The sequence below is a fragment of the Carettochelys insculpta genome, chromosome 1 (genome assembly GCF_033958435.1).
Source record: "Carettochelys insculpta isolate YL-2023 chromosome 1, ASM3395843v1, whole genome shotgun sequence".
Lineage (NCBI taxonomy): Eukaryota > Metazoa > Chordata > Testudines > Carettochelyidae > Carettochelys > Carettochelys insculpta.
The window spans coordinates 152712022-152738734 of NC_134137.1; the positions used below are offsets into that span (position 1 = coordinate 152712022).

Below are 26713 nucleotides of genomic sequence, written 5' to 3' on the forward strand. Positions count from 1 at the left end.
TGGGTGGCTCCTGCATCTCTCCCAGGCAGCCCCCCACCAAGTGCTCAGCTTACAGGAACCACTGGTCAAAATCCTATTCTGTGGTTGAAACACACAGCACACTTAACTATGGGGACAAAATCTACAGAGGATCCACCCACCAAAAAAAGTTTTGAAAGCTTTGTCAGTTGAAATTAGATTCTCCCTGGTCCTCATGGTGCAGTTTCGTGGTATTATGTGATGTGGAGAGGTTCAACATTCTGCAACACAATTTTTCAAAGATCTCTTTGATCTAAGATTTTAAATTAGAAGGTTCAAAAAAGCCTATCCTCTCAGGCAGCATACACCAATTTACTTTATCTCTGTTTTCTTCAAAGCAGAAGTCCCCAGGTCTTTCTATCTTTGCAGACTAAAAGCTCTCAGTAGCTTCAAAAGAAGCTTTGGGTCTGGGAGGAAGATAAAACTGAACCCTGAATAAGAATGCCAACTAGAGCATCAAAGGGCAGACTTAAGAAATGTGTTCAATTCCTCTTACCTGCAAATGTCTCAGTACATGGATTGATCCCTGCCAGCCGCTTAGAAGTCCCAAAATCAGAAATTTTTACCACCCCGCTATATGTGTTCACCAGAACATTATCTCCCTGGAGACAAGAAAGAGGTAGATATATGTGAACAGAGTCCAGCATGCTGACAACAAGATTCCAGCAAGACTTATAACAAAGATGACACCAACACTTTTTACAAAGGGAACTCGCAGTGGCAGGGGTGGTTGCTTTTTTTTTTAAAGCTCCTTCCTATTAAAAGTACAACTCCTGTTTATAACAAAAGTAACTATCTTGCAAGAGGTGCTGAAATTAAGCTCTCCACCCCACCTGCACAAAATCAAATACTCGGAGAACATTTACCTTGATATCTCTGTGTACAATAAGGTTCTCATGGAGATACTTAAGGCCTTCCAGAATCTGCTTGGTGTAAAATTTTATTGTAGGTTCTTTCATTGGGCCCCATTTTGATCTTAGAAGAGCGGAGAGGCTTCCTGGGTTAGATGAAGAGGAAAACATGTCAAGATTACAAAGTCACAAGGTACAATTTTTGCAGGTCAGTAATAATAAATGTAGAGCCCCGGCACAAAAAGCTCGGTGTCTCTCATCTAGGTGGCTTTTCTAAGCCACTGCAACTGTGAAGTTGGTGCACGCAAAGTGACTTGCTTGCATGGACATCTTGGGTGCTACAGCACTGGGAGCAGATTTACTGCTCTGTAACTCCCTGGTGTAGACACGGCCTAAGTAGGTGTTCATTTAAGATTAGCTGGTAGCAGGCCCACTGATGGGGGGTTGGGGCGGAGGTCTGGCTATTAGGGGTAGTTGCTCCAGAAATCTGGCTGCTGCAACTGCTCCAGGCCCCTTTCAAGTGCTGTGGCGGCACAGAGAGGGCAGAGGAGGCTCAGCGCTGCAGTCTGAGTCTGACTGCCCTAAGCCCCACTCCTTCCTGCTTTGGCTCCAGACCTTGTCCCAGGGCCCGTAGTGGCTGTCATGCCCACGCGCTGGGGGCGAGAAAATGTGTTAGTTAGCCATACCCTATGGCCAGCAGCTATTCGGAATGAACTATAACACACATGGCAGGGGAAGTGCACAGACAGAAAAAAGCACCAGGCAAGCAACAGCAGCTGGTATTGCCCAGGGGCAGAAAAGTGAGTGGCGACGTTGGGATTCATTTAGCACAAGCCCCCTCCGGTACCCCGAACCTCTTGGCCCCACCCCAGACTCTGCGTCCACTGCTGGAGCTCTCCCCCTCCCCTCCCCCAACACATACTTTAACCCCCTACCCCAGCCTAATGAAAATGAGGGCATGAGGGTGAGAGAGAAAGCAAGTGATGGATGGAGGAAGACTGGCGAGAGCTGGGAGCAGAGCCTCAAGACACAGCAAGTGTGTTCTTTCTTTTGCAGTTAGAAAGCTGCCAGCCCTCATTGGCAAGTGTGCACCCTACAGCCAGGAGACAATGGGAGAACTGGCCCCTGCTTCCTCATTTGCCCAAAGGTGCTTGACTCCAAGGGCCCACTCCATCTCCTCCTGCTCTGCTCTGCCTCCTCCTACCTTGGTCTTCCCCCTCCCCCGAGCATGCCCCGCAGTCACTCCACCCCTTCCCCACACCACTGAACAGCTGACTGGGGTGGGCAGGAGGTGTTGAAAGGGTGGTGGAGGAGCTGATTGATGGAGCCCACCAGAGGACAGGAGAAGGAGATGATCCCCAGGGTCACTGGTAGCTGCTGAGCACTCACTATTTTTCCCCCTGTAGTTGGCACCTATGAGTGGGGTCTAAAGATGAGAGAACAGTGGAGACAGGATTAGCACCTCATGCCTCTCAAGTGTACTTGTAAAATGCACTCTGAATCACCCTTTTTGAGTCTGAATCTTGGACGTTTATAACTTTAATCTTCCTGCCTTTTTAACAGCTGCACTGACACACCATGAGGGAAGATTTTTACCCTCAAAATATTGTTATGTGCTCTCCACTTAATGCACCTGCCTGGGAATTATTACGGGGGCCGGGGGGGGAGGGGCTTTACTCTTATGGTTATGTGTCACTCAGACTTGTATCAACTAGTCTGACCTCCCATACATTTCACACTACAAACCCTCACCCTCTCCTCAACTCACTCTTGTAGTAGACCCATAACCTCTGGCTGAGTTACTGAAGCTCTCAAATCATGATTTAAAGGACTTCACATTTCAGCGAATTCCCCATTGGTTGAAACCAACAAATGACTTTTCCCCATGCTGTAGAGGGAAACAAACAGAAAACCAAAAGATCCCAACCCAATGTCTATGTCGAACTGACCCAAGGGATAACTCCTTCCCAAGCATGAGGGCCAGACCTACCAGCCAGCCACCTGGGAAAGAATTCTCTGCAGTGACTCAGAGCCCTCCAGACCTATTGTCCCATCTCTGGCCACTGGAGTTATTTGCTGCTAGCAGACACGGGTCAGCTACTTGCTGCTGTAGGTAGTCTCATCATGCCATTCCCTCCATCCACTTACTGACTTCTGTCTTTAAGCTAGTTAGGTCTTTTGCCCCCTCTACTCCCCTTCCTATTAGAAGACTCTGGTTTGGATTCCTCATAACCTTTTGCCAAAGTTGCAGCTATTTGGGCTGAATTTTCTATGCTAAGCAGCTGTTTCAGGCTTAATTTTTGCGTTTTTTTCTTTTTTTTTTAAATTTCAGTAAAACAGTTCTGCTATTTCAGAGAATGAGGCTTGAGGAAATTATGCTGTTTTGCCCATGTTTATAATTTTTGGAGCTGGTAAATTTGGCAGGGGGCAGACTCCATGTCGGGCATGTACTTTTTGCCACCCATCTGAAAAATCTAATCCAAATTTGATGCCAAGTTTTTTTGGAAAACAACAACTACAGTTCTCCACGATCAGTAGAAAATTTGGTGAATCTAGTGGTTAAAAGCCTTTAACATTTCATTTGCACTAGGCATGCTCCAGCTCAGGGTTCAGAAGAGCTTCCCCTCCAGATGTAGCTCTGAGCTTCTCTTGGCCATGCCAGACCAAGCAAAGTGTGTGTATCACCTCTTATTAGCGCTAGTCCACTGAGCACAGGACAACCTACTAGAGATATCACTTACTCTGTTACATCAATTGACAGAGGACTGTATGATCAGTCTAAAATTACAGCCATGCCAACAACCCATGTGGGTTTCAATATGATTCTATAGATGAAATTTGGTCTTCAAGTTTCCATTTTTAAAAACCTAGGCAACTAAACATCCAGGAAAAAACTATGTAAAAAACAGCATTATTAAGCACACAAAAGCTATGAAATGTCTGAATTAAGGTAGCTCCCTTGTGCGTATGCATTTATAATACTGTCTTTAATTACCTGATCACATTATGTTTACCCCCCAGGACCCCTGCCCCATGCAGTGCACAAACTGTACTTGCCCTGGGGGGTAGGAGAGTGGATCAGGAGTGTACAGTGAAAGCAGCTGTGTCTACAGAACCACGTCTCATTTATTACAGAACTTGGAAGGTGTGTAGTAAAGGAAGTAGGAGACGTCAAGAAGAGAAAGGATGGTCTTGTGGTTAAGTCAGTTGACTGATGCTCCCGAGAACCAGATTCAATCCCTGCCTGTGCTACAGAGTTCTTTGTATGGCAAGACATTCAGCCCAGCTTTCACGAGTGGTCACAAAATGGGGTTTCCTCCTTTTTTGGGTGCTCTTCTTGAGGCATGAGATTCTGATTTGCTGAAATGCCGAACAGTCAAAGTAGCAACTGATGTCAATAGGAGCTGTGCTTTGAAGATATGGGCCGTGTCTACACGTGCCCCAAACTTCGAAATGGCCACACAAATGGCCATTTCGAAGTTTACTAATGAAGCGCTGAAATGCATACTCAGTGCTTCATTAGCATGCGGGCGGCAGCGGCGCTTCGAAATTGATGTTCCTTGCCGCCGCGCAGCATGTCCAGATGGGGCTCCTTTTCGAAGTCCCCTTGGGGACTTCGCAGTAGGCGGGGTCCTTTCGAAAAGGAGCCCCGTCTGGACGCGCCGCGCGGCGGCAAGGAACGTCAATTTCGAAGCGCCGCTGCCGCCCACATGCTAATGAAGCACTGAGTATGCATTTCAGCGCTTCATTAGTAAACTTCGAAATGGCCATTTGCGTGGCCATTTCGAAGTTTGGGGCATGTGTAGACGTAGCCATGAAGTCCTAACTATTGCTAAGCATTCTGAAAAACTTCCTCATTTCACAGATGAGAACCTAATGGTACACAAAGATTAAGTTAAAAATTTTCAACTAACGCTGGATGCCCAATTTGAGACAGCCTAAGTTACTTAGCTGAATACTCACCAACTGCTCAGGCTAAAGGGAAACAACCTTAGTTCTGAATAGTAACTGAGAGGTAGCCATATTAGTCTGTATTCTAACAAAACAAAACAGTAGTCAAATAGCACATTAAAGACTAACAGAATTTTGTTAGTCAAAGTGCTACATGACTGCTGTTTTGTTGACCTTACTTCTGGCATTTCTTAATTACTGAGTAATCTGTGTGTGTGTGCATGTGTGCATGTGTGTGTGTGTGTGTGTGTGTAATTATTACAGAAAGGGATTTCATAGGATCACAAGACCTGCACCACTCCATATCTATTGTTCACATACAGAGAATCTGTTTATTAATAGAAAAATGCAATTAACCTCTCAACAGGAAGGACATGTGCAGCATAACAACACATTAAGTATTGCCATTTAATGAAGCTCCTAAGACAGCTAAGTGCCCCACTCCTCCTGACCGTTCCTAGGTGGTGGATTACTAATACCAGTAGGCGCCTTTAAAAATCCCAGCCCAGAATGATACAAACCTCCTGGCACCTGTTCCATAAAGATCTTAATGTACCCATCTTCAGAAACAGAACCAAGGTACTGGACAATGTTCCTGTGCTTTAGATATTTATGCAGTGCTATCTCTTCATGCAGTGGCTGAGAATATCTATCAAAAAGAAAGTAAATTGAGGACCAGCTGAAGATGAAGGCAAATATATTGTACTAACATCTTTGGAAACCTAGTTTTACTTAATGGTTTACAAATAAAATGAGTCTAGTGATCTTATCCAACTGCATAGAAAACTTTCCATTGCTAAATTCAAAATGCAATATGACTGGCTGGCTGTTCAGACTACAAGAAAAGCTTCTAGAAAGAAATAATGTTTGACTCTTTTTTCAAACAATTAAATCATCTTAAACAAAATATTTTGGCCGTGGCTACACTAGCCCTCGCCTTTCAAAAGGGGGATGCTAATGAACCACTTCAGCAGATGCTAATGAGGGGCTGCCATGAATATGCAGTGCCTCATTAACATAATAGCAGCTGCACACGTTTCGAACATGCCACTTTCAAAACGCACGCAGCTCATGTACACAAGGGTCTTTTGAAAGGAATCCCCTGGATTTTGAAAGCTCCTTCTTCCCAAAACCAAATGGGAAGAAGGGGCTTTTGAAGTCCAGGTGTCCTCTCAAAAGGCCCCTGTCTACATGAGTGGCGTGCATTTTGAAAGCAGAACTTTTGAAATGCGTGCAGCCACTATTATGCTAATAAGGTGCTGCATATTCATGGCAGTGGCTCATTAGCATCTGCGGAAGTGGTTCATTAGCATACCACTTTCAAAAGGCGGGGGCCAGCATAGTCACGACCTTTATAAAAGAAGCATATACTTTTGGAGAGACTTGTCAGTACAGGTGGAACCACTCTCGTCTGGCACCCTCAGGACCTGACCCATGCTGAATAAGATGATTTACTGAACCATGGGAGGTCAATATGTCTGGCAGCATTACCAACACTTCCATTGCTTACTGGGCTCTTAAAAGTTATTTACAGGCAAATTAGATCTAAATAACATCACAGAACACTGAGAGCCAGGAATGGTGGCTGGAAATAAACTTTATTGGATGATGGAAAAACTGGCCACACCTAGGATAAGTGGTCATCCAGCTAATTAAAATCATGCAGGCTAACGGATGTTGCCGGACAAGAGAGTTCCAGGTGAGAGAGGTTAAACCTGCACTGCGAAAAAAAAAAACTGAACTTGCCCCTAAACAAAATGATTAAAGCCATAATTTTAATAAACTAATTAAATTTTCATATACTAGAACACTACACTAAAATCCATTACATGTAAATACATTTTAGAAGGAGAAAAATCTTATCTGCAACAAGCTGCAGTTTTCATTAGTGAGGCAGGTTTATTAGTACATTAATACTCACCTGCTGTCTCTCTCAGGAATTTCCTTGATGGCTATTCGGACTTGATTGCTGAGATCTCTTCCAGCATAAACTATTCCATAAGTACCTTTCCCTAGTATTACTCGATCACCATTCTCATCATAGTCATATTCATACTGAAAGCAGAATGGCAGGCACAATGGTACACAAATAATTACAATAGAAGCCATCTTCTAGATTGTAAGGTTTAGTCAGAATGATTACCTATTGGTCTAGCCCACAAGCATACATCATTTTTTAAAGCTCACTGCTCCTCTTTATTATTTACTTTTTTGCTTTATAAAAATGTGGCCTTTTTAACAGGTGTCCAGATACATAATTGCTAAATATATATACTCAACAGAAAATTTGCCTGAATAAGGAATGCAAGATTGGGCCCAGGAAGGTTTGGAGGATGACATCTGTAAGAAGAGTACTTAAGTAAGAAAGAGTTTACAAAAGACCAGTCAGAATAAACAAAAACAAATGGAAAATCCCCAAGTATTTTGAAACCTATATGTAGCAATAGAAAAGGAAAAAACAAAACAAAACAAAACAAAAAAAAACTCATTACAATGCCTATGCTTTGTTTTAAAAAAAAAATTATACTTGTTTTCTAGCTCAACCGTAGCTCATTTATTTTGGGTATTTTCTCCTCATTAGAAGCTTTTTCTAAAGAGGAAAAATATGCTGATCTTCTAAAAGGAAATTAAAAACACAAAGGCTATGTCTACACTACCACCTTCCTTCGAAGGAAGGATGGTAATTAGGGTGTTGGGAGTTTACTAATGAAGTGCTGCCGCGCATAGGTAGCACTTCATTGAGCAAATTCCCCACCATGGCAACTTCGAAGTTTTAAACTCAAGTTTCAAAATTTTGAGGAGTAAGGGGACTTCGAAGTCGCCCCGGCACTTCGAAGTACCGACAGGTGCGCCACTGCTAGAGGCGTGCCGGTACTCAGAACTTCAAAACTTCGAAGTTGCTGTGGGGGGGAATTTGCTTCATGAAGTGCTGCCTATGCACGGCAGCACTTCATTAGAAACTCCCAACACCCTAATCACCATCCTTCCTTTGAAGGAAGGTGGTAGTGTAGACAAGCCCAAAGCTAAGTAGCTGTACACATTTCTGTTGGAAAATTCTGAGTCATGCCCTCAGCTAGCATAAATCAGTGCAGGTGATTAACTTTGTTGGTGTTATGTTGATTTACACCACCTGAGAACCTAGTCCTCTACTGTGATCTCTCTGTAGAGAACACTTGTTGCAAAGCTCTCTCCTGACAAAAGGCCTATTGATACATGAAGCAAATTCACAGTTACTAATGAACCTCTGTTATGATGCGGAAGATGTGTTGAACAGTGTGCTCTTGATTCATATGCAAATCTGAGAGTGAAGAATTAGCGTAGTACATTTGGAAAGCTTTTACACAAACAGAAAACAGAGATCTGATTTACAAAGAGGTATGTAGCTTTATATTCTGCTATGTTAAAAATGTGCAACTCCGGCTGTTGTACGTAAATTCAGCTCTGACTTCTGTCTTCTTCGAGCATGTCCCAGTTGGGTCACTACTGTTACAGAGTTTCTTCAAAATTCTCTGTTTATTTACAAAACGATCACTGTCTTTACAGCACTACAAACCAGAACGTGCTGAAAATTTCTGTTGCTGTTTAACATTCTACTCAGGGAATCTGTATTTGAATTAATGCAGCCTTAATACAGTTTCATTTTCCATGTTTCAGCTCTTCGATATTCATAACATTATTTTGTAATGAAAAACTGAACATGACGTCATACATAAAATTTGTCAAGTTCTTCAGCAGTAGCACATGCAGGTTTCACACCTATGAAATGATACCCTGTTCATACAGAAGACATCAGCTGCATGACAGTTTGGTGTTGGATTGCAGCTCTGCAACATACTTATCATAAGTTAATTTTTCTCCATCTAGGAGTCCAGGTTCCCTAGCATGTTTACCAGCATACATGAATTCTGTTAAGATGTGTAGTTCAAAGCTAGACAGTAAGTTGGCTAGACTGTGTATTGAATTCAATCTTATAGGCCCCCATTCTGTTTTCTTTAGGCCCACAGTAAGTCCGTACTAGTTTGCCATTGCAGAAAGTCTGTATGCATGATCAACTACTGAGCCAGCCTCCCTGAGGCACGATTCAACTGCAGCTATGAACAAGCAGGCCTTCCTCTTAAGACCTTGGTCAAGGCAGTCTAATGATCCTAGGGTGTGGGAATCTGGGATTCAGTAAGAGCTCTTCAACTGACATGAACTTCCTCAGTAACAGTGTCCACACATGCACGAAAGATAATACAAATAATTCCCAAAATTGGCTCTTGTTCTAAATCTAAATCTTTGTTAACAGTAGCTTTTACTTCATGTCACTATAATTTTCAAACGCTACCATTGTCCCTTCTTGTAACCCTTTACCTAGACAACATTTGTACAGTAAAGCCTCAATTTAACGAACCCTCATATAACAGACTTTGGAAATAATGGATGTGGTCTGTCACATCGCCCTCCCAATAAATACCGGGGACTTGCTGTAGGGAGCCTCAAGGGCCAGAGGAGCCACAGTGCTGAGCATGCCAAGAGCTGTGGGAGGTGGAAGGAGCCAGGCCGGCATGCAGCTCCTCTCCTGGTAATTGGGAGAGGGAGATGGAGGTGTGAGGGGAAGAATGGGGCAGGAGAGGGGAAGGAAGAGAGAGGCAGAGGACAGGCGTGAGTGATGGGCTGGAAAGGTCAGTGCATAATCCTACAGTAGAACCATTCGGATATAATGGACTTTAAGCATTAACGGACACCTCTTCCCCCTATTAGTCTGTTAAATTGAGGGTCTACTGTAATAAAAAAGACTTTAGACTGAAAACTGCAACAACAGTTCAGACAATTCACACAGACTTTCTTTTTCCCTTCGAAGTTTCTTTTCATTTGAATACTGCAATGTATGGTTTCCAGGTGAAGCTTGCCAATCTCTACATGCTCATCAAGCCCAAGAAGAATATGTCTCCTGGCATTTTTCATGGTGTCACTGCGATGTTGGTAGACCAGATGCAAGCCCTTGCCAAAGCTTTAGGCCTAAGCTGAGCACCCAGAAACTCATTGCTGAATCCAGAAGTTTCACTATTGTGTTAGTATGGTTCAGATGGGTACTGAACTTTTAACAATACATTTAGTCCTGTAGCACTTTGAAGACTAACAAAATAATTTATTAGGTGATGAGCTATTGTGGGGCAGACCCACTTCTTCAGATCTCGAGCTAGTGCTGTACTGGAAATAGTCAAAGTGAATTGGCATGACGATTATATAACACAGAGATACAAAAACTGAAATAAAAACAGACAAATCAGACACATAGGATAGAAGGAGGGGCAAAGAGTGGATTATTAGGTGATGATCTTTCATGGGGCAGACCCACTTTCTCAGATCTGGAGATAGCACTGTACTGGAAATGTTGCTGAAAGTGTCCTATGTATCTGAAAATGGTTTAGGGATTTTCGACGTTTTATCCACAAACATAACTTACTTCCAGTGTGTCTCCATCAATCTCTCCTTCTAACTCCAAAGCATTGCCCACAGCATCTGTCAAAATCTCCTTAACCAAGCCACAGAACCTGCAAGCAGTAAGTATCACACAGTCAGCCAATTAGCTAATCACACAGGATTAGCTAGAATTTCATAATCCATGTACCAAGCAATACGTTTGCTAACAATCTGTAATAGGTTTCCTTCATTTACTTCAGATTTACTCTAGTTTTAATAAGGAAAGAGAGCTTGAAAAATACAGAATTCCTTACCTACTAAGGAGTTTAATCAGCTGAAGTATACCTGAGGATGTGTTTGGCTTTTATCATAATTGAAAAGTAATGCTTTTAACTATGTTTTACTTAGATAAATCTACAGACCTGCCTTAATGTGGCCTAAGATTTATGAATGTAATTATAGAAACATGAAAACCAGGGTAGTTAGAAGTGGCTAGAGCTACCCAGTACCTCAATTTTGGGGTGCACAATCTCAGACACCTTGGTAAGAGCTGCCTTTTAGATGATAAGTGCTGGGCACCTATGAAACTCAGGCAGTGTTGCCTTTGAACATACAGATATTACATGCTGTGTATACCATTGGCAGGGGCAGGCCCACTGATGGGATTAAGGGAGCAGCTGCCCCAGAGCACAGGGCTTCAAAAGCGCCTAGGGCTCCTGGCCACCACCAGCGCTGCTGGAGTAACGGTGGTGGCCAGAGCCCTGCGCCCTTTCCAGGCAGCTCACTCTGGGCCGTGGCTGGCTGTGGGAGTGGGGAAGTTGTTCTGGGCGGTGCTGAGGGCTGCCTGCCTCCAGCCCTGTCCCCTCCACCCAAGTCCCCTGTCAGCCACCCTGGGCAGGGGTGCCTAGAACTCAGGGTCCTGGAAATGGGGGCAAGACCTGGCATGTTACCAGGCACCACCAGCAAGGAGCAGCCCTGGCCCAGGAGCACTGCTGATGAGCAGTCCACCTGACTTCCCCCTCCTACTTACAAATGTATCCCCAAATAGAAATGGTAGTATAGCCTTAGCCTGAGCGAGCACGGTCAAAAGTTTGCACTAGTTAGAATCATAGAATGCTAAGACAGGAATGGACCTTGGGAGGTCATCAAGTCCAGCCCCTGCCCTCAAGGCAGGAAAAACAACATACACATGTGCACCTCAGAACTGGAAGGGACCTCAGGAGGTCACTGAGTCCAGTCCCCTGCCCTCTTGGCAGGACCTATCACCATCCCTTTTTCTGTTCTCTTCTATTTGCCCCAGATCTCTAAATGGCCCCCTCAAAGATTGAGTGCACAAGCCTGGGTTTAGCAGGCTAGCGCTCAAACCACTGAGCTATCCCTACCCCATAGTTTTGTGTGCCTAATCTGGAGGCAATTTTGAGTACTTTGTATTACATAAACGTTACACTTTCAAAATAGACACCCCACTGAGCACCTCTTCTAACAACCTCCTGCCTTGTTAACTGCACATTTTCCAACTCCAGAAAACAAATAAGGCATAGCCCTACTGATCTACTTTACTATACAACCTCATTCTCCTCAGGGCAGGTGTCGCCTCTCCACTGAGAGAGTCAAGGTCTCTCTTAATGAATACACATGAGGGGCTATATTTAAACTTATACAAACAACCCAAATTCTGGCATTTGCCAAACTTTTCTTTACAACCTTAATGACACTTAACTACGGCTTTCACACAATAAAAAAATAATTAATCGTGTGATTAAAAAATTAAATGCCATTAATTGAGTGATTAATCATCAGGCTTCTGCGGCTCCCCCTGCTCCAGCTGGGATCCCCACTGCTCCAGGGCTGCCAGTGGGACTATGAGCCCCAGACGAATCTCAGCTGCAGGGTCCCCACAGCTGCTAGTAGGGCTCTATGCTCCAGCTGGCTCTGAGCCGCAAGGCTACCAGGGTTTTCCCACCACTGCCTTGAAACAGCATGGCCAGTAATTACTTTTTTCTCAGGCTGTCAATTAACAGTTACCACCTGTGACTAAGTCATTAACTTTTTTAACGAGCTAAATCTGTCCTGCGTTAATTGTAGGCATTAATGTGAATTAATTGACAGCCCTACATTTCACATATTTTGTTAGTAATTTTATATACGCGCTATAAATAACAGCACAGATCATAGTCTAAACAAGGGAAAATATTAGACATATTAAAGACAAACAGAGCTGAAGTCAATCCTGGTGGAAGCTCCAGATGTAGGGCAGTCTGAGTATAAGAGGATCTAACTCATATTCATCTCTGAACTTGCCCCATAGTTTCTTTATCAGAAAAAAAAAGTTCAAGATGATAAGCGCACAAATGAACATTTCTTTCTTTTCTGAAGAATTGTCAGGTTTTGTACTCTACTAAGCGCTATTTTCCAGTGACCAGGGCTGTCAGAACTGGGGGAAGCCAGGGGACCATAGCTCTCCCACTTTCTGAAAGAGGACAGGCACTATTTGTAAGATGGAACAGCCCCTTCCTCTCCTCTCCCCGCAGCCAAGCCAGCATGGAGCCTGACTGAGGATCCTGCGAGTTGTGTGGGCCCTTCACCTACCCACAAGGCATGGAGCAATAGGCAGCTACTGGTTCGTGTCCCTGCCCAGCCCAAGGCAGGTGGAAGGTTTTCAGCTCCGCAGGAGCTCATTGCTGCTACTCACATGGCTCTGGCCCGGGGGTGGGGGAAGAGTATACTGGCTGGGAGCTTCTCTCAGTGGGCCCCACCCCCACCTTGCAAGCATGGGGAGAGCTGCAGCAGACCTCCACAATTGCCAACATGGCTCTTAGCATGGCCAAGCTGCAGCTCTGAGGTTCTGCCTTGGATGAGGGGCTTCTGGGGCAGAGACAAAGGCAAGAGGCTGCTTTTGATCCCCTCCAGGGCGCAGGAGCTCCCTGGCTCCGCTCCAGCATCTGGCTTGGCTGCAGTCAGGGCCTCTGGAGGAAGAGGAGGGGCTGGGCCCCTGAACCCCACCCACACTTCTGGGGAAGCTCCAATGCCCTTGCCAGTCACATACAATAGAAGTTTGATTAGTAGTAAAATGAACTCACCTACTACACTGGTCCTCTGTGGAAAAGTAGATTTGAAAGTCATCAGAGTTGTCATGGACATAAAGAAAACAACATCGTTCGTCAAACTTGGATATGCTGTAAAATTTTCATCAAAAAGGTTTTACTCTCGATGTTCATGTTACAGACCATGGAGGAAGAAATACTAGTATTTTAGAAATTATTTAATTTTAGACTTTTCTCAAGGACACAGTTAATTTTCCTCATAAATGCAAGATACATGTGTTGTTCTCTTTACGTATAAAATATGTCACATATAATTGAGGGTGAAATCCTGCCTACATTTAAGTCAGTGGCAAAATACTGTTGACTTTGACAGGGACAAACCTCATCCCGCATGTTTCCCCTGCTCCTACTTAGTAAACTTATCTAATTTCTTCATATTTCACCGCCCCTCAGTGAAAATTAAACCAATTTAAGGTCAATTTATATTCCAGGAGAAAGACTAAGTTAACAAATTTAGTTTACACTTTAGGTAATTTGCAATGAATCGTAAAAAGGAAATGATGGTAGTAAACATAAGCATGCAACTTCTTAGAACCTTAAGATATCAGCATAATATGTAACCATATATTCTACAGAGGACAGGCCCTTTTCAGAAAAACTGACACTCTATGGTCAACCCTGCACAGAGATCAAGTAAATGGGGCTGAGGAACTATGATGGAACTGGGGGAAATGGAATCTACCTTTAGCCCATGCACAATACACACGGAAGTGCCCCGGTCCCTTGACTCTTAATCATATGATGTGCATAACCGCAAAGTCCTGCAACCTCTTCCTCTTCACTGAGCAGTCGCCAGGCTCTTCCTCCACATTACACTGCACAGAACTATCATGAAGCCCAGTTCAACTGAGGTACCTTGTTTGGTAAAAGCATTGTTCATTTGAGATCATGAAATAACTGAATGCTCAATAGTTCTGCTTGCTGTAACATGTAAACGTATTCTAAAATACATAATAAGAATTCTGCCAAAAACAAAGAACCATTTTGTATGGGTTTTTTTAAAGCTGTATTCATTCCATTCCAGAATGGTAAGTGTGGGGTGGGGGAACTCCAGTTTTTTGCGGCCAGCTCTATTACTTTCCAGGACATACAATACAATTCTCCATTTAAAACGCTACTGCATAACTTGGTTTTGATGAAGCAAGTTCTGGTGTAGAAGTGTATGAGGCAGATTAATCTACTTGACTAAACTAAAATAAAAAACAATGTTAGTTTTCAAAGGTTACACAGGTGGAACAAATCAGTATCCAGATGTAAGATTTTCAGTTTACTAAATATAATAGAAGCTGTAGAGGAAGAATGCCTCATGAATTTAAGATTTGCTGACTCCCATAAAGAGAACAATTACATTTAATGAAATTGTGAACTAAGGTCACAAGTACCATTACATATTAAATAACTGATGACCATTTCAAAAGCACAAAAGAGGTCAAAATAACTCAAAATCAGCAAATACAAAAGTTAAAAGAAACCAAACCTATTTCAATCTCATTAAAAACTATCCCTCCCAAGGTTTGAAAGTCCCAGCAGCAACTCAGAAAACAGCTAGAGCAAATGAAATATTGGTCATTATTTAATTAAAGTTACCATGCTAAGCAATGATGAACTATACAAACTATGCCTATTGTAAAGTAATTAATGCATGTTTTAGAAAATTAGCATGCAAAAGGGACACCTTTTCTGGTTACCATGCATGACAGCAACATTAATCATTTAATTTCTCTTGGAACCTTGTTGTTCCTTGCACCAAGGGGCCAACAACTCTGTGGAGGCTCTCAGCATGCTGTTGCACCTGAACATTTGTGGGGCAGGCCAAGAACAGCCAGTGAGGGGGATATAAGGTTCTCTCAGCCATTTTTTTTCAACATCACTGGGTGGAGAACAAGCCAGGACCCACACAAGTGAGAGGCTGGAGCAACGTCCCCTGTAATACTTTCCATTCATGGGTGGAACAATTCTCTTCTGTGCACCAAGATATGTGACATGTACCCCTAGGAGAAACACAAACCTAGCTGTGAGCACTCTGCTAATCAGCTAGGTGGCATCTGACTCTCTCCTGAGCAGCCACACAAGTGCATAGCCTAACAGGGAACACTCCTAATGCAAGAGAGGCCTTCAGCTGGCCTCCATTTTTAAAAAAGAAAACGAGGAACCATGGAAAAGAATATTTTATTTCCCAGAAATCTAGACTTAATGACATGGAACTAAAAGTGTAATTGTACCAACTGAGGGTAGGTTTAGCTCTGTGGTTTCCAAACTATGAGTCATGACTCCAAATGGGATCACACCATTAGCAGAAGGGGTGTGGTGCTTGCTGGTGTGCAGAGTCTGCCATTTGGCTCTACATCGTGTGACGTTTCATGTAAAGGGTGTGCAAAGTCACCATGCCTGGAGGACACCACTTTCGCTCCACACAGCATGAGTTCACATGCACCATATGTACAAGGTCTCACTGTGCAGAGGGAGTCATTTTCTAGTTAAAACAAATTCAGGGAGGGAAAAGGTTTGGGAACCTCTGACTTAGCTGAATATAAAAATTACAAATACAGTTCAAAATACTGTATATGACACATTTTAGCACTCACACATTTTAGGTCAGACTCTACACCATTGCTCTGCTTGACTCGAGGAAAGACAAATGCTCCCCTATTGCTACATTTTGAAGCAGCTTAGGCAGAAGAAAGATTTAACAGGGAATGAAAAGCAGAGTTCTTACTATCAACTCATAAGGCAGGCCCATTTGATGTAAATGAAACACAAAATGTGAAACCATAATTGTTTTCGAACATACCAACCTTATTCCCCTAATGGAGGAAGCTGTAAAATTCCATTCATGGATCTGTTTCTGTGAGGAACAAAGATCTAAGTCAACCACAGGTCAATCTCAGAAAGCAAAGTCACAGAACCCATAGAAGCCTGGCAAGAACAGCCACATCTCCGTTTTTAGAAATTTGACATGATGAACAGATTTGTGTAAATGTAGGATCTATATTAAATGCCACATGTACTCACCTGAGGAAAAGCAATTTAGAAAAAATCACAGTGGATTAAGAGACATTTTCTAGAGTAACATTCAGTCTCAAAAGAAAAGTTGAAGCGTATTTTACCAAACTGTTCATCTTTCAACTAAATAAGTTAACCTTTCACATTAAAAAAGCTACATGAGGCTGACTCACTGCCCTGCTCTTCTCTTTGATGGTGCATATTGGAACTGAACCCTTCTATTTGCAGGAGATATAGAGCTAGCATAATTGATTCCTATGAATTCTCTTCTCCTGGAAGCTCTGGCACAGAAAGTGCCTTGTAGGCAGCGACAGAGAGAGATGGACCGAGTGAGACCAGCTTGTGGATTGTGCCTTGTGTACTGCTCTCAGCTAACACAGCTTAGGGCAGCCCACAGAGAATCTGCTCTGTAGATACAATTGTCTCTTATATGTGCATCCTGCCCCACCAAACCATGATCATATTAGTTTTCAGAGAAGCACTAATGTGCCCATTATTTAATCATATCTTACTCTGGCTACCATAACCTCTCTGGCTATCACAACTCTTTTCCACAGCTCACCTCACTGAGGCTTCAAAAAAGCTGTTCTCCTCTTATGTCTTCCAAAAATGTTTCCCTCCTTACTGGTCCTTCTCAGCTTTCTAGTCTCCTTTCACATCAAATTAAAGTTACTTCTCACTTTCAGGGATGTGGATAGCTCCACAACTAGCTGCATCAACTCTTTTTCCTAAACACCCTCCTACAGCCTCTCTTATAACTCCAAATTCCAATAAAGCTCATCTCTTGACTCCTATTGCCCTTCCATGGCTCACAACCTTAAATCTTCTTTCCTGCTTCCTCCAAAGTTTGGAAAATCTTTACAATTTCTACAGCACTGATGCTTTACCAGTAATAACTAATAATCCATGGATCTTATCTCTGAACTGTAGCTCTGGAAAAGTCACAGATGCTCATGTAAAACCAAAAATTAAAGAGTTAAGTAAACAGTATCAATCTCATTACCCAAAAGCACTTTTCTGAAGCCTGTTTTAGCAAACTGAGCCTAGGACTAGGAGCCAAACACACCTCAATTCTAATCTGTGGTCTGCCATTGAATAATCCCAGTTCTTCAAGTAATTTCACCTAGTCTATAATATCTCAGTTTCCCCATGTTTAAAATGGAGATACTAAGTAACGTATTTTCACAGATGTAGTGAGGCTTCAGTGTTTCTAAGGTGCTCTAAGATCAATATTGAAAAAGAAGCTATACAAATATAATAAGTACAAAGCATCATTAGCCATGTGAAATGCGTTTGCTATTTGTCTTACCATTTCAGTGGGTGAGACATGCCACAGAGAGACAGTTCTCTCATCTGCTTCATTGTTGATTGACACATATGCAGGCTGGTAGACCTTGGTTGGCTCTATCACTAAAACCTAAAAACACAAAGTTCTGCTTAGTGAAAGGTAATAGTACCTACACTGTAAGATCTCAGGAAGGATAATGATATAGGATAATAAACAATCTCTAACCAGACACAACATATATTTTTTACCATATAAAATCAGTGTTTTCCTATTTATAATAAAACAACACTATTGTGGCATACTTATGACTAACCGTTTTTAGGCTGGTCAAATGACCACTTAAAAGAAGGGAGATTGAGAACACACCAGGTTTTGGTTAATCCCATTCAATATTATCTTGGAAATTAAGATTTTGCAGCATTTAAGTGCCTATGTTTATAGCCTTCTAATGCCTATTGCTGCCAATCTAATATTAAATACAACATATGAAAAGTATAGGTTACAAAATCTATTTCGGCATCTTACTGGAAATCTCAGTCCATTAGTTGTTTCTTTTGTTGCCTCAAAAATGATATCTAACCAGAAGTTTAGTTTCTCTTGTCTGGGAGAATGCTCTATGGTGAGTTTCTTGAAACGCTGAATTAACAACAGGTTCTGGACTAATGACCTCAAGTACCTAGAACACAGACAGTAAGTCAAGGGAAGGCGGGGGAGGGGGAGAGAGAGAGAGAGAGAGAGAGAGAGAGAGAGAGACTGAAAATCCACCTCTGCTCCCGCAGCTTTGAATAAGTTAGTAGCTCAATGTAATTTTTAAATGCAATTAAATATACTCTACTGGGTACTCTCATTTACATATGATTGTGTTGTTTTTTACAGATTTATAGGCTTGATACCAAGCTCGAACATGAGTCTACAGTGTGCTTTTATGCACATCTGATTTGAGAAGTACATCGTTACATGGATCCCTATGCCGTGATGCTAACGTACTGATGGGACAGGAGGCAGAATGGATTGCATCTATTAATACCTAGAAGAGAATTTTACTTCAGTCTGAGCCACCTCCACCATCCTCCTCCTCTGACCATACATATTTCAGGGAAATCTAAAAACCTGCTCTATCACTCTGAGGGATAATTTTATTTTCAACCAGAAAAAATCCCACAATAAAGAATCAAGCTCCAATCTCAGAGCAGAGTTGCAACAGGTTGAGATTTGCAATGTATTCCACCATCTAAGTTCTCGCAACTGTCTATGGAGGATTATTCTCTACTGGACATTTTCTAGCATTTTGTGCTATCCAGTTATGAAAATTCCAAAAGATAGGGCACACAGCATTAACACACACAACTTACCAAACTGGAGGCTTCAGTTTAAACAGTTTCTCTGCGGCTTGCACTGCCTTACCAATGTCACTGGCCAGCATGCTCACGCTGAAAAACTGCCCCACGTCCCAGTAATTATTCATTTTTTCCAAGCTTCCTTTTCTTCCCAATAAACTGTTCAGCCGTACACCTTGGAAATTTTACATTAAAAGAAAACTTCTATTTAAATGAACATTCTTGCATATTAGACTATCAGTATAACAATGGATTAAAAGATGGAACTGTCATTAAAGAAAGAATGGGGAAATGTTATTCTTACCTAGAAATAAAGGGCCAAATGCTTGACCCATTAAAGCTACTTTCTGCAGCTATGGAGGCAAAGCGTAATCTCCAGCCTGGCTCAACTGAGCCAGCAAAGGATTTCTTTTCTGTAGTGCCACAGTTTAAGTGTCCTTACACTTCTTTCCTCCCGGCTTCTTGTGTAGGGGATGCACTGAGGTATCCCTATGTTCCAGAGACAATCCTTGTGCTGGAACAGTCTGCATCAGGGACTGGTGCAAAACAGTCCCAGAACTGAGGTGTAAACATGGTTTAAAGCAACTTGTACATCCCCTGATCTCCTTTACTGCAGCAAGGTCTGTTCTGGTGCAACTGAGGAGCTGATTCTAAATGTAGAACTTTGATTTATTTTTGGCTATTATGTTCCTAGAAAGCAGATGAAGCTGTAATGCAATTTTGTTTTGGAGAAAGAAAGGTTACTCACCGTAGTAACGGTGGTTCTTCGAGATGTGTCCCCATGGGTGCTCCACATTAGGTGTCGGGCTCGCCCGGCGCCGCAGATCGGATCTTCCAAGCAGTTTCTGCCGGACCGCGCATGCGCCGGTGCGCGCCGCTCCCCCGCGCGCTCCCGGCCATGTGCGCGATCCGGTCCCCGCCAGTTCCTTGACCAACCGCCTCGGATGCTCCTGCAAAACACTAAACAGAGATCCGGAGCAGGGAGGATGGGCAGGTAGTGGAGCACCCACGGGGACACATCTCGAAGAACCACCGTTACTACGGTGAGTAACCTTTCTTTCTTCTTCGAGTGTCCCCGTGGGTGCTCCACATTAGGTGACTACCCAGCAGTAACCCAAGATAGGAGGTGGGTAATCGGATTATGTGCAGCTTGTCCCCGAGAGGACCGCTGCCGAGAGACGGGTATCCTCTTGGAATACCCTGTGAAGGGCGTAATGTTTGGCGAAGGTGTCACAGGATGACCAGGTCGCCACTCTGCAAATGTCTTTTAGCGCAACGCCCTTGAAAAAAAGGCTGTTGATGCTGCCACCGCCCTAGTGGAATGAGCCCTGGGCGTGGCCAGTAAAGGAGTCTTTTTGAGTTTGTAGCACATTTTTATGCAAGATACGATGTGCTTAGAGATTCTCTGCGAAGAGAGACATTCTCCTTTTGATTTGGGAGCGATAGAGACTAGGAGCCTATCCGTTCTCCGGAAGGACTTGGTCCTGTCCATATAGAAAGCTAGCGCCTCCTCACGTCCAGGAGGTGTAGGCGCGCCTCCTTGTTAGAGTTATGAGGCTTTGGATAAACAAGGGTAAACAATAGGTTCGTTAGTATGAAACTCAGAAAGAAACTTTAGGAACAAGGGCTGGATGCAGCCGTATGGTTACCGCCTCCTTGGAAAAAACAGCGCAGGGTGGCGTTGCCATAACTGCCTCAAGCTCGCTCACCCTGCGAGCTGACGTGATTGCGAGAAGAAAGGTCGTCTTCATCATAAGGAGGCGGAGGGAAACCGTGGCCAAAGGCTCGAACGGTGGTCCCCTTTTCGCATTAAGCACCAGGTCCAAGTTCCACGGAGGTGGAAGCGGTTTCTGAGGGGGGTATAGGCTTACCAGCCCTTTGAAGAACCTGGTAACCATGGGATGGGCGAACACCGTGTGCCCTTCCTCTTCGTGTCTGAACGCCAAAATGGCGGCCAGGTGGACCTGAAACGAGGATAGCGAGAGTCCTCCTCTCTTGAGGTCCAGTAAATACTCTAATATCACAGCCATAGGCACCGAAAGGGGGCTAGCTGTTTGGTAGAACACCATGCCGTAAAGCGAGTCCATTTCTGCTTGTAGGTCTTCCTGGTGGAAGTCCTCCTGCTACTTTCTAGGACTTGCTGCACTTCCTCCGTACATGTGCTCTCTAGGGAGCTGAGCCATGGATTAACCACGTTTGTAGTCGCAGGCCTTGGGGGTGCGGATGCACTATGGACCCCTGGGCTTGCGTGAGCAGATCCAGCGCCACCGGAGGGGACATCGGTGGCCGGTCCGACATGCGCAGGAGTAGGGGGAACCATTGCTGTCGATCCCACGTTGGGACTATCGGGATCATTCAGGTTCCTTCCCTCCTGGCTTTCTGCAACACTTTGTGGATGAGCACTGTGGGAGGGAAAGCGTAAAGCAGGGGGCCCCTCCATGAGATTGCGAAGGCGTCCCTCAGGGACCCCCGTCCCAGTCCTGCCCTGGAGCAGAATCGTGGGCACTTCTTGGTGTGCTGAGTAGCAAACAGGTCTATCTGGGGAAAACCCCATGCGTGGAAAAATTGGTTGCAGCAGATCGGGACGCATCTGCCACTCGTGCGTGAGTGCGAAACGCCTGCTCAGCTGGTCCGTCTGCACATTGCGACCGTCTGGTAAGTACGAGGCTTTCAAGGTTATATTGTTGGCGATGCAGCAGTTCCACAACCGGACTGCTTCTACACATAAGGCATGGGACCGAGCTCCTCCTTGCCGATTTATATAAAACATGGTGGAGGTATCGTCTGTACTGATCCCAACTACCTTGCCTTTCATTTGGTCTCGAAAGTGTCTGCAGGCGTTGAACACTGCTCTGAGCTCCAGTATATTTGTGTGCAGTGACTGCTCCATGGAAGACCACAGCCCTTGCGTCACCTCTTCGCCCATGTGTGCTCCCCACCCTATGAGGGAGGCATCTGTAGTAAGAAAAACCAATACGTGTGGTTGGTGGAAGGGTACCCTTGTTAGCAGGTTCCCGGGGTTTACCCACCATTGCAGGGATTTGCGCACCTCTGTTGTGGGCGACGCCATCCTGTGAACAGTGTGTGCTGCCGGTTTGTATACACTCGCCAGCCAATGCTGCATGCTGCGCATGTGTAACCTGGCGTTCTGTTCTACGAAACGTCGCTGCTGCCATGTGGCCCAGCGGCTGTAAGCACGTCAGAACCGGCACCATAGGGCTGAAGGTGAAGCCTTGCGCGAGGGAGCCGATGGCCCGAAAGCAAGTCTCTGGTAGATACGCCCTCGCTGTAATAGAATTTATGCGTGCCCCTACGAACTCTATGTCCTGTGTGGGGTCTATCTTTGATTTTGTCAGATTGATAAGCAGGCCAAGCGAAGAGGACGTGCCTGCTGTGACACATATTATGCGTAGTACCTCCTCCTTCGAGGCCCCTTTGAGTAGGCAGTCATCCAGATACTGGAATATAAATACCCCCTGTCTGTGCAGGTAGGCCGACACCACTGCCAAGGTCTTGGTGAAGACTCTGGGGGCTGAGGAGAGCCCAAACGGTAGGACCTTGTAAGTCGAGGGCTGCGAACCAATTTCCATCGTCTAGTGCCGTAAGGATGGAGGCGTTTGTGATCATCCGAAAGTGTTGCTTGTGCAGGTACCGGTGAGGCCTCGAAAATCTAAGATGGACCTCCCTGTGAGGAAGTACCTCGAGTAGAACCCTCTCCCTTGCAGTTGCTCCGGCACTCTTTCCACTGCCCCTACAAGCATGAGATGGTCTACCTCCTGCTTGAGCCTCGCTACATGGGAGGCTTCCTGGAGGTGGGGCCCCGGGTGGAGGTCATGGCGGTGGGAGCAACTGGGAGGGGATGGCGTACCCCGTGGCTATGATCTCCAGCACCCATTTGTCTGTGGTGATCCTTTGCCACTGGTTATAAAATGGTCGGATGATGGCCTTGAGCACTGGTTTCGTGCCCTCTGGAAACGAGTCCATGAGGGAGGTTAACCTAATGTGGTTGTCGAAATTATGGTTCGCTAGATGCGCTGCGTAATTTGCCATTGGCAACAGCAGCGTGGAGGAGGAGTAGACCTTTCTGCCCAACAGCTCTAGCTTTTTGGCATGTTTGTCTGTTCCCCCACGTTGCGACGACTCCACCACCAAAGAATTTGGTTGTGGGTGGCTGAACAGGAACTCCATGCCCTTCGTCGGCACGAAGTATTTGTTTTTTTTTTTTTGTTTTGTTTTTTTTTCCGCTCTCTTGAGGACAGGCGGAATAGTCGCAGGAGTCTGCCATATCATAGTGGCAGACTCCAAGATTGCGTCATCAGCGGTATTGCTATTTTGGAGGAGGCCGGAGGTCTCAGATTTTTGAGGAGCTTATGGTGTTGCTCTTGCACCTTTGCTGTCTGGATGCCTTGCGTGAAGGCCACCCTCGTAAAACAGCTCTTGGGACTGTTTGAGATCGTCCGGAGGATGGACGTCCCCCGGGGCCGTAGCCTCATCCGGGGAGGAGAGCAAGGAACCGCTGGGGTATGTCTCTCTGGACCCTTCCGGTTCCTGCTGATGATGGTACACCCTCTCACTAGAGGTTTGCGCGGAAAAATCTCGGGGTTCCATAACCAGTCCCCCCTGAGATGCTTAAGTCTCTGTCCCCAGTCGCAATTGCTCTCGGGGGTACGAGATCGTTTGTAGGGATTTTTCCCTAGTAGATTGCCGATGGTGTCTATGCCCTGCGTGGTCCCAGCCAGGGTGAGGCTGGTTGCAGAAATGGAGAAGGGGGCTCCGGGTAGGCTGGGGGGGGACCCCTGCCTCCTAGTTGGAGTCTGCAACATAGCGGAGGGCTGTGAGAAAGCAACTCCACAGCCCTGTGCGGAGAGGGGCTGCAATGCCTCCTCTTGTGTGCAGTCTTCCCCCTCCCTTGAGGAGGTAACTCCGCCCCTGACATACAGGGGATCCCGGCCCCGTCCGCACCGAGCTCGGCACACTCAAAGGCGGTGCCGCACGTGCGGTGTCCTTCGGTGCCGGCAGGCTGCGTGCCTGCGCGCTGTGCACCGCCGGTTTTCCGGGGGTCGGTGGTACCGGCGCTTGTTTAGCCGCCGCCCTGCCTGCGGTGCGGGGCGGCTGGCTGATTATCGGAGGCTGAGCCGCTTGCACGTGGCTCTCCGTGCTGCCGCCGATCAGCTGTTGCTGCGGCTGGGGGCTGCTCGCTCCTCCCGTCCCGCTCGCTGTTGCTGCCGGCAGGGATCGGGCTGGGGGGCATACAGGGGATTCCGGCATCCGCACCGAGCTCGGCACGCTCAAGGGCGGTGCCGCACGTGCGGTGTCCTCCAGTGCCGGCAGGCTGCGTGCCTGCGCGCTCTGCACCGCCGGTTCCCTGGGGGTCGGTGCCGCTGCCCGCGGTGCCGCCGGTACCGGCGCTTGTTTAGCCGCCGCCCTGCCTGCGGTGCGGTGCGGCTGGCTGATTATCGGAGACTGAGCCGCTTCCACGTGGCTCTCCGTGCCACCGCCGATCAGCTGTTGCTGCGGCTGGGGGCTGCCCGCTCCTCCCGTCCCGCTCGCTGTTGCTGCTGGCAGGGATCGGGCTGGGGAGCATACAGGGGATTCCGGCCCCGTCCGCACCGAGCTCGGCACGCTCGAGGGCGGTGCCGCATGTGTGGTGTCCTCCGGTGCCGGCAGGCTGCGTGCCTGCGCGCTCTGCACCGCCGGTTCCCCGGGGGTCGGTGCCGCTGCCTGCGGTGCCGCCGGTACCGGCGCTTGTTTAGCTGCCGCCCTGCCTGCGGTGTGGGGTGGCTGGCTGAGTATCGGAGGCTGAGCCGTTTCCACGTGGCTCTCCGTGCCGCCGCCGATCAGCTGTTGCCGCGGCTGGGGGCTGCTTGCTCCTCCCATCCCGCTCGCTGTTGCTGCCGGCAGGGATCGGGCTGGAGATGCTTTCCTCCGTTTCTGCGCTGATGGAGTGAGGGAGGCAGCTTTCCTTTTAAGGGCCCCGGAGGGTCCCTCCTGCTGCGGCCGCTCCGGCGCTTCTGGCTGGAGGGCCTTATCAAGAAGCAGCATTTTTATCCTCATCTCCCTGTCCCTCCGTGCTCTGGTTGTTAATTTAGCGCAGAAGGCGCATTTCTGTGCCACATGGGACTCCCCCAGGCACCTTATGCGTAGACTGTGCCCATTGGACACTGGCATCGCCTCTCGGCAGGAGTCACTTTTTTTTTTTTTTTTTTTTAAAGCCTGAAGAGGACATTGTTGGTGAGTCTTTGAGTTTTTAAGTGGGTACTTAGCACCTTCTTTGTGCCGTTTTCCCCATCCGATAGCCTGCCTTAGCAGGAGGGCTGATGGCCCTAGCTCCTGGCCTCCGGCGCTTGTTACTGGGACTGGCTGAGCTGTCCCGCTCGTAGCTTGTTCCTTGTTGTTTTTTTTTTACAAAATAACAACCGGCTAACTCGTAGTAGCCTAAGTGCCTGAAAAAAACTTTAAAGAAAAACAGATAAGGTCGTTGAATACGCTACTTGGCCTTAGCCTAGTTGGATTCCGTCTGCAGCCGATGGCGGTTAAGAGGAACTGGCGGGGACCGGATCGCGCACATGGCCGGGAGCACGCGGGGGAGCGGCGCGCACCGGCGCATGCGCGGTCCGACAGAAACTGCTTGGAAGATCCGATCTGCGGCGCCGGGCGAGCCCGACACCTAATGTGGAGCACCCACGGGGACACTCGAAGAAGAACTATCTATATCAATGTGGGTTTCAATTAAGCTCCTGAAATTTGAATCTGAGTTGAGCAACTGGCTCCTATCTCCGTGATGGGCTGAATTTTGACCCAGAATAAGCTCTGTCCTTTGGTACAAGACTCCCTGAGTCAGTGGCTGTAGTGGCCCTCAGCACACTTTAATTTGCACCTCTGCTGCAACACCGACACTGAACCACTGCAGTGGTGCAAAATAGTCGGACCACAGGTTCAAACCTGCCCAGATCACCTTCCTCTGTGTCTGCTGTGTGCTCTAATTTCCCATTGTCCCCAGGGCTCCTGAGACGATGGCACAGAGCTGCCTCTACAGCCAGTGCAGGGGTTGCTCATATCTTGGGTTTGCTCCCTGGGGCAGAATTATGCCTCTTCTGTGGACCCCTTTTATGGTTGCATAAAAGGACAAGAGGCATAGATGAATAAATCTCAGATGCAACTCTGCAAAATAAAACTGTTCTTTATTAAAGAGAACACAAACTTCTTGGTTGTTTACCTATTTTTCTTAGTTCCATAGAGGTTTCAAACTGCTGCCCTGCCACAATCAGCAAAACTGCAAGGTTAATTCCAGAATACAGGGTAGACTGGAGCTCAAATCCTTTGCGGTACCTGTAGAGGCAATGAGTCTGGAGCTTACATCTTATTATACTTTAAATACAAAACAGAGCATAGTTGGTGGAAAAAATGTGATTTGAGCTGAAAGTATCCAGGAAAGACAGTGTTTTTAGTGACAGGGTAATACATTCATTACTTTCTACCAGGGCTGGCAATCTGTGGCTCAAAGCCGCATATGGCTCTTTAAGGAGCCACTTGCAACTCTGGGTGTTGCTGCTGCTGACTCCTCTTGAGGCTCCCTGCACGGCCGCCGCTGAAACAACGGAACTAAACTGAATTGGTTTAATGGCCATGGGGGAAGTGAGTGGGGAAGAGCGGCCATGCCTGACCCTGCTGGAGCTGCTCAACCATGCTAAGGGGGAAAGGGCCAGGAGAAGCCTCCTGTGATCAGATTCCCTCTCTGTGGGGCTAGTGCTTCCT

The 26713-nt window shown here is 46.1% G+C and overlaps 1 protein-coding gene across 5 annotated transcripts in view; it reads right to left on the reverse strand.

Moving 5' to 3' along the window:
• Positions 1 to 26713, reverse strand: part of MAP3K15 (mitogen-activated protein kinase kinase kinase 15) — a 156476-nt gene that overhangs the window by 41820 nt on the left and 87943 nt on the right. For 4 of the 5 annotated variants that reach the window (XM_074993985.1, XM_074993981.1, XM_074993987.1 and 1 more), the window contains 11 exons: positions 26175 to 26287; positions 18974 to 19133; positions 18147 to 18297; positions 17643 to 17750; positions 16126 to 16175; positions 13307 to 13402; positions 10270 to 10357; positions 6742 to 6875; positions 5342 to 5469; positions 885 to 1015; positions 515 to 620 (listed from right to left, as the gene is read on the reverse strand). In XM_074993985.1, the coding sequence (XP_074850086.1) occupies positions 515 to 620; positions 885 to 1015; positions 5342 to 5469; positions 6742 to 6875; positions 10270 to 10357; positions 13307 to 13402; positions 16126 to 16175; positions 17643 to 17750; positions 18147 to 18297; positions 18974 to 19133; positions 26175 to 26287 (1265 nt within the window). The remainder of the gene's footprint in view (positions 1 to 514; positions 621 to 884; positions 1016 to 5341; positions 5470 to 6741; positions 6876 to 10269; positions 10358 to 13306; positions 13403 to 16125; positions 16176 to 17642; positions 17751 to 18146; positions 18298 to 18973; positions 19134 to 26174; positions 26288 to 26713) is intronic. The other variant, XM_074993986.1, reaches the window with a different exon arrangement.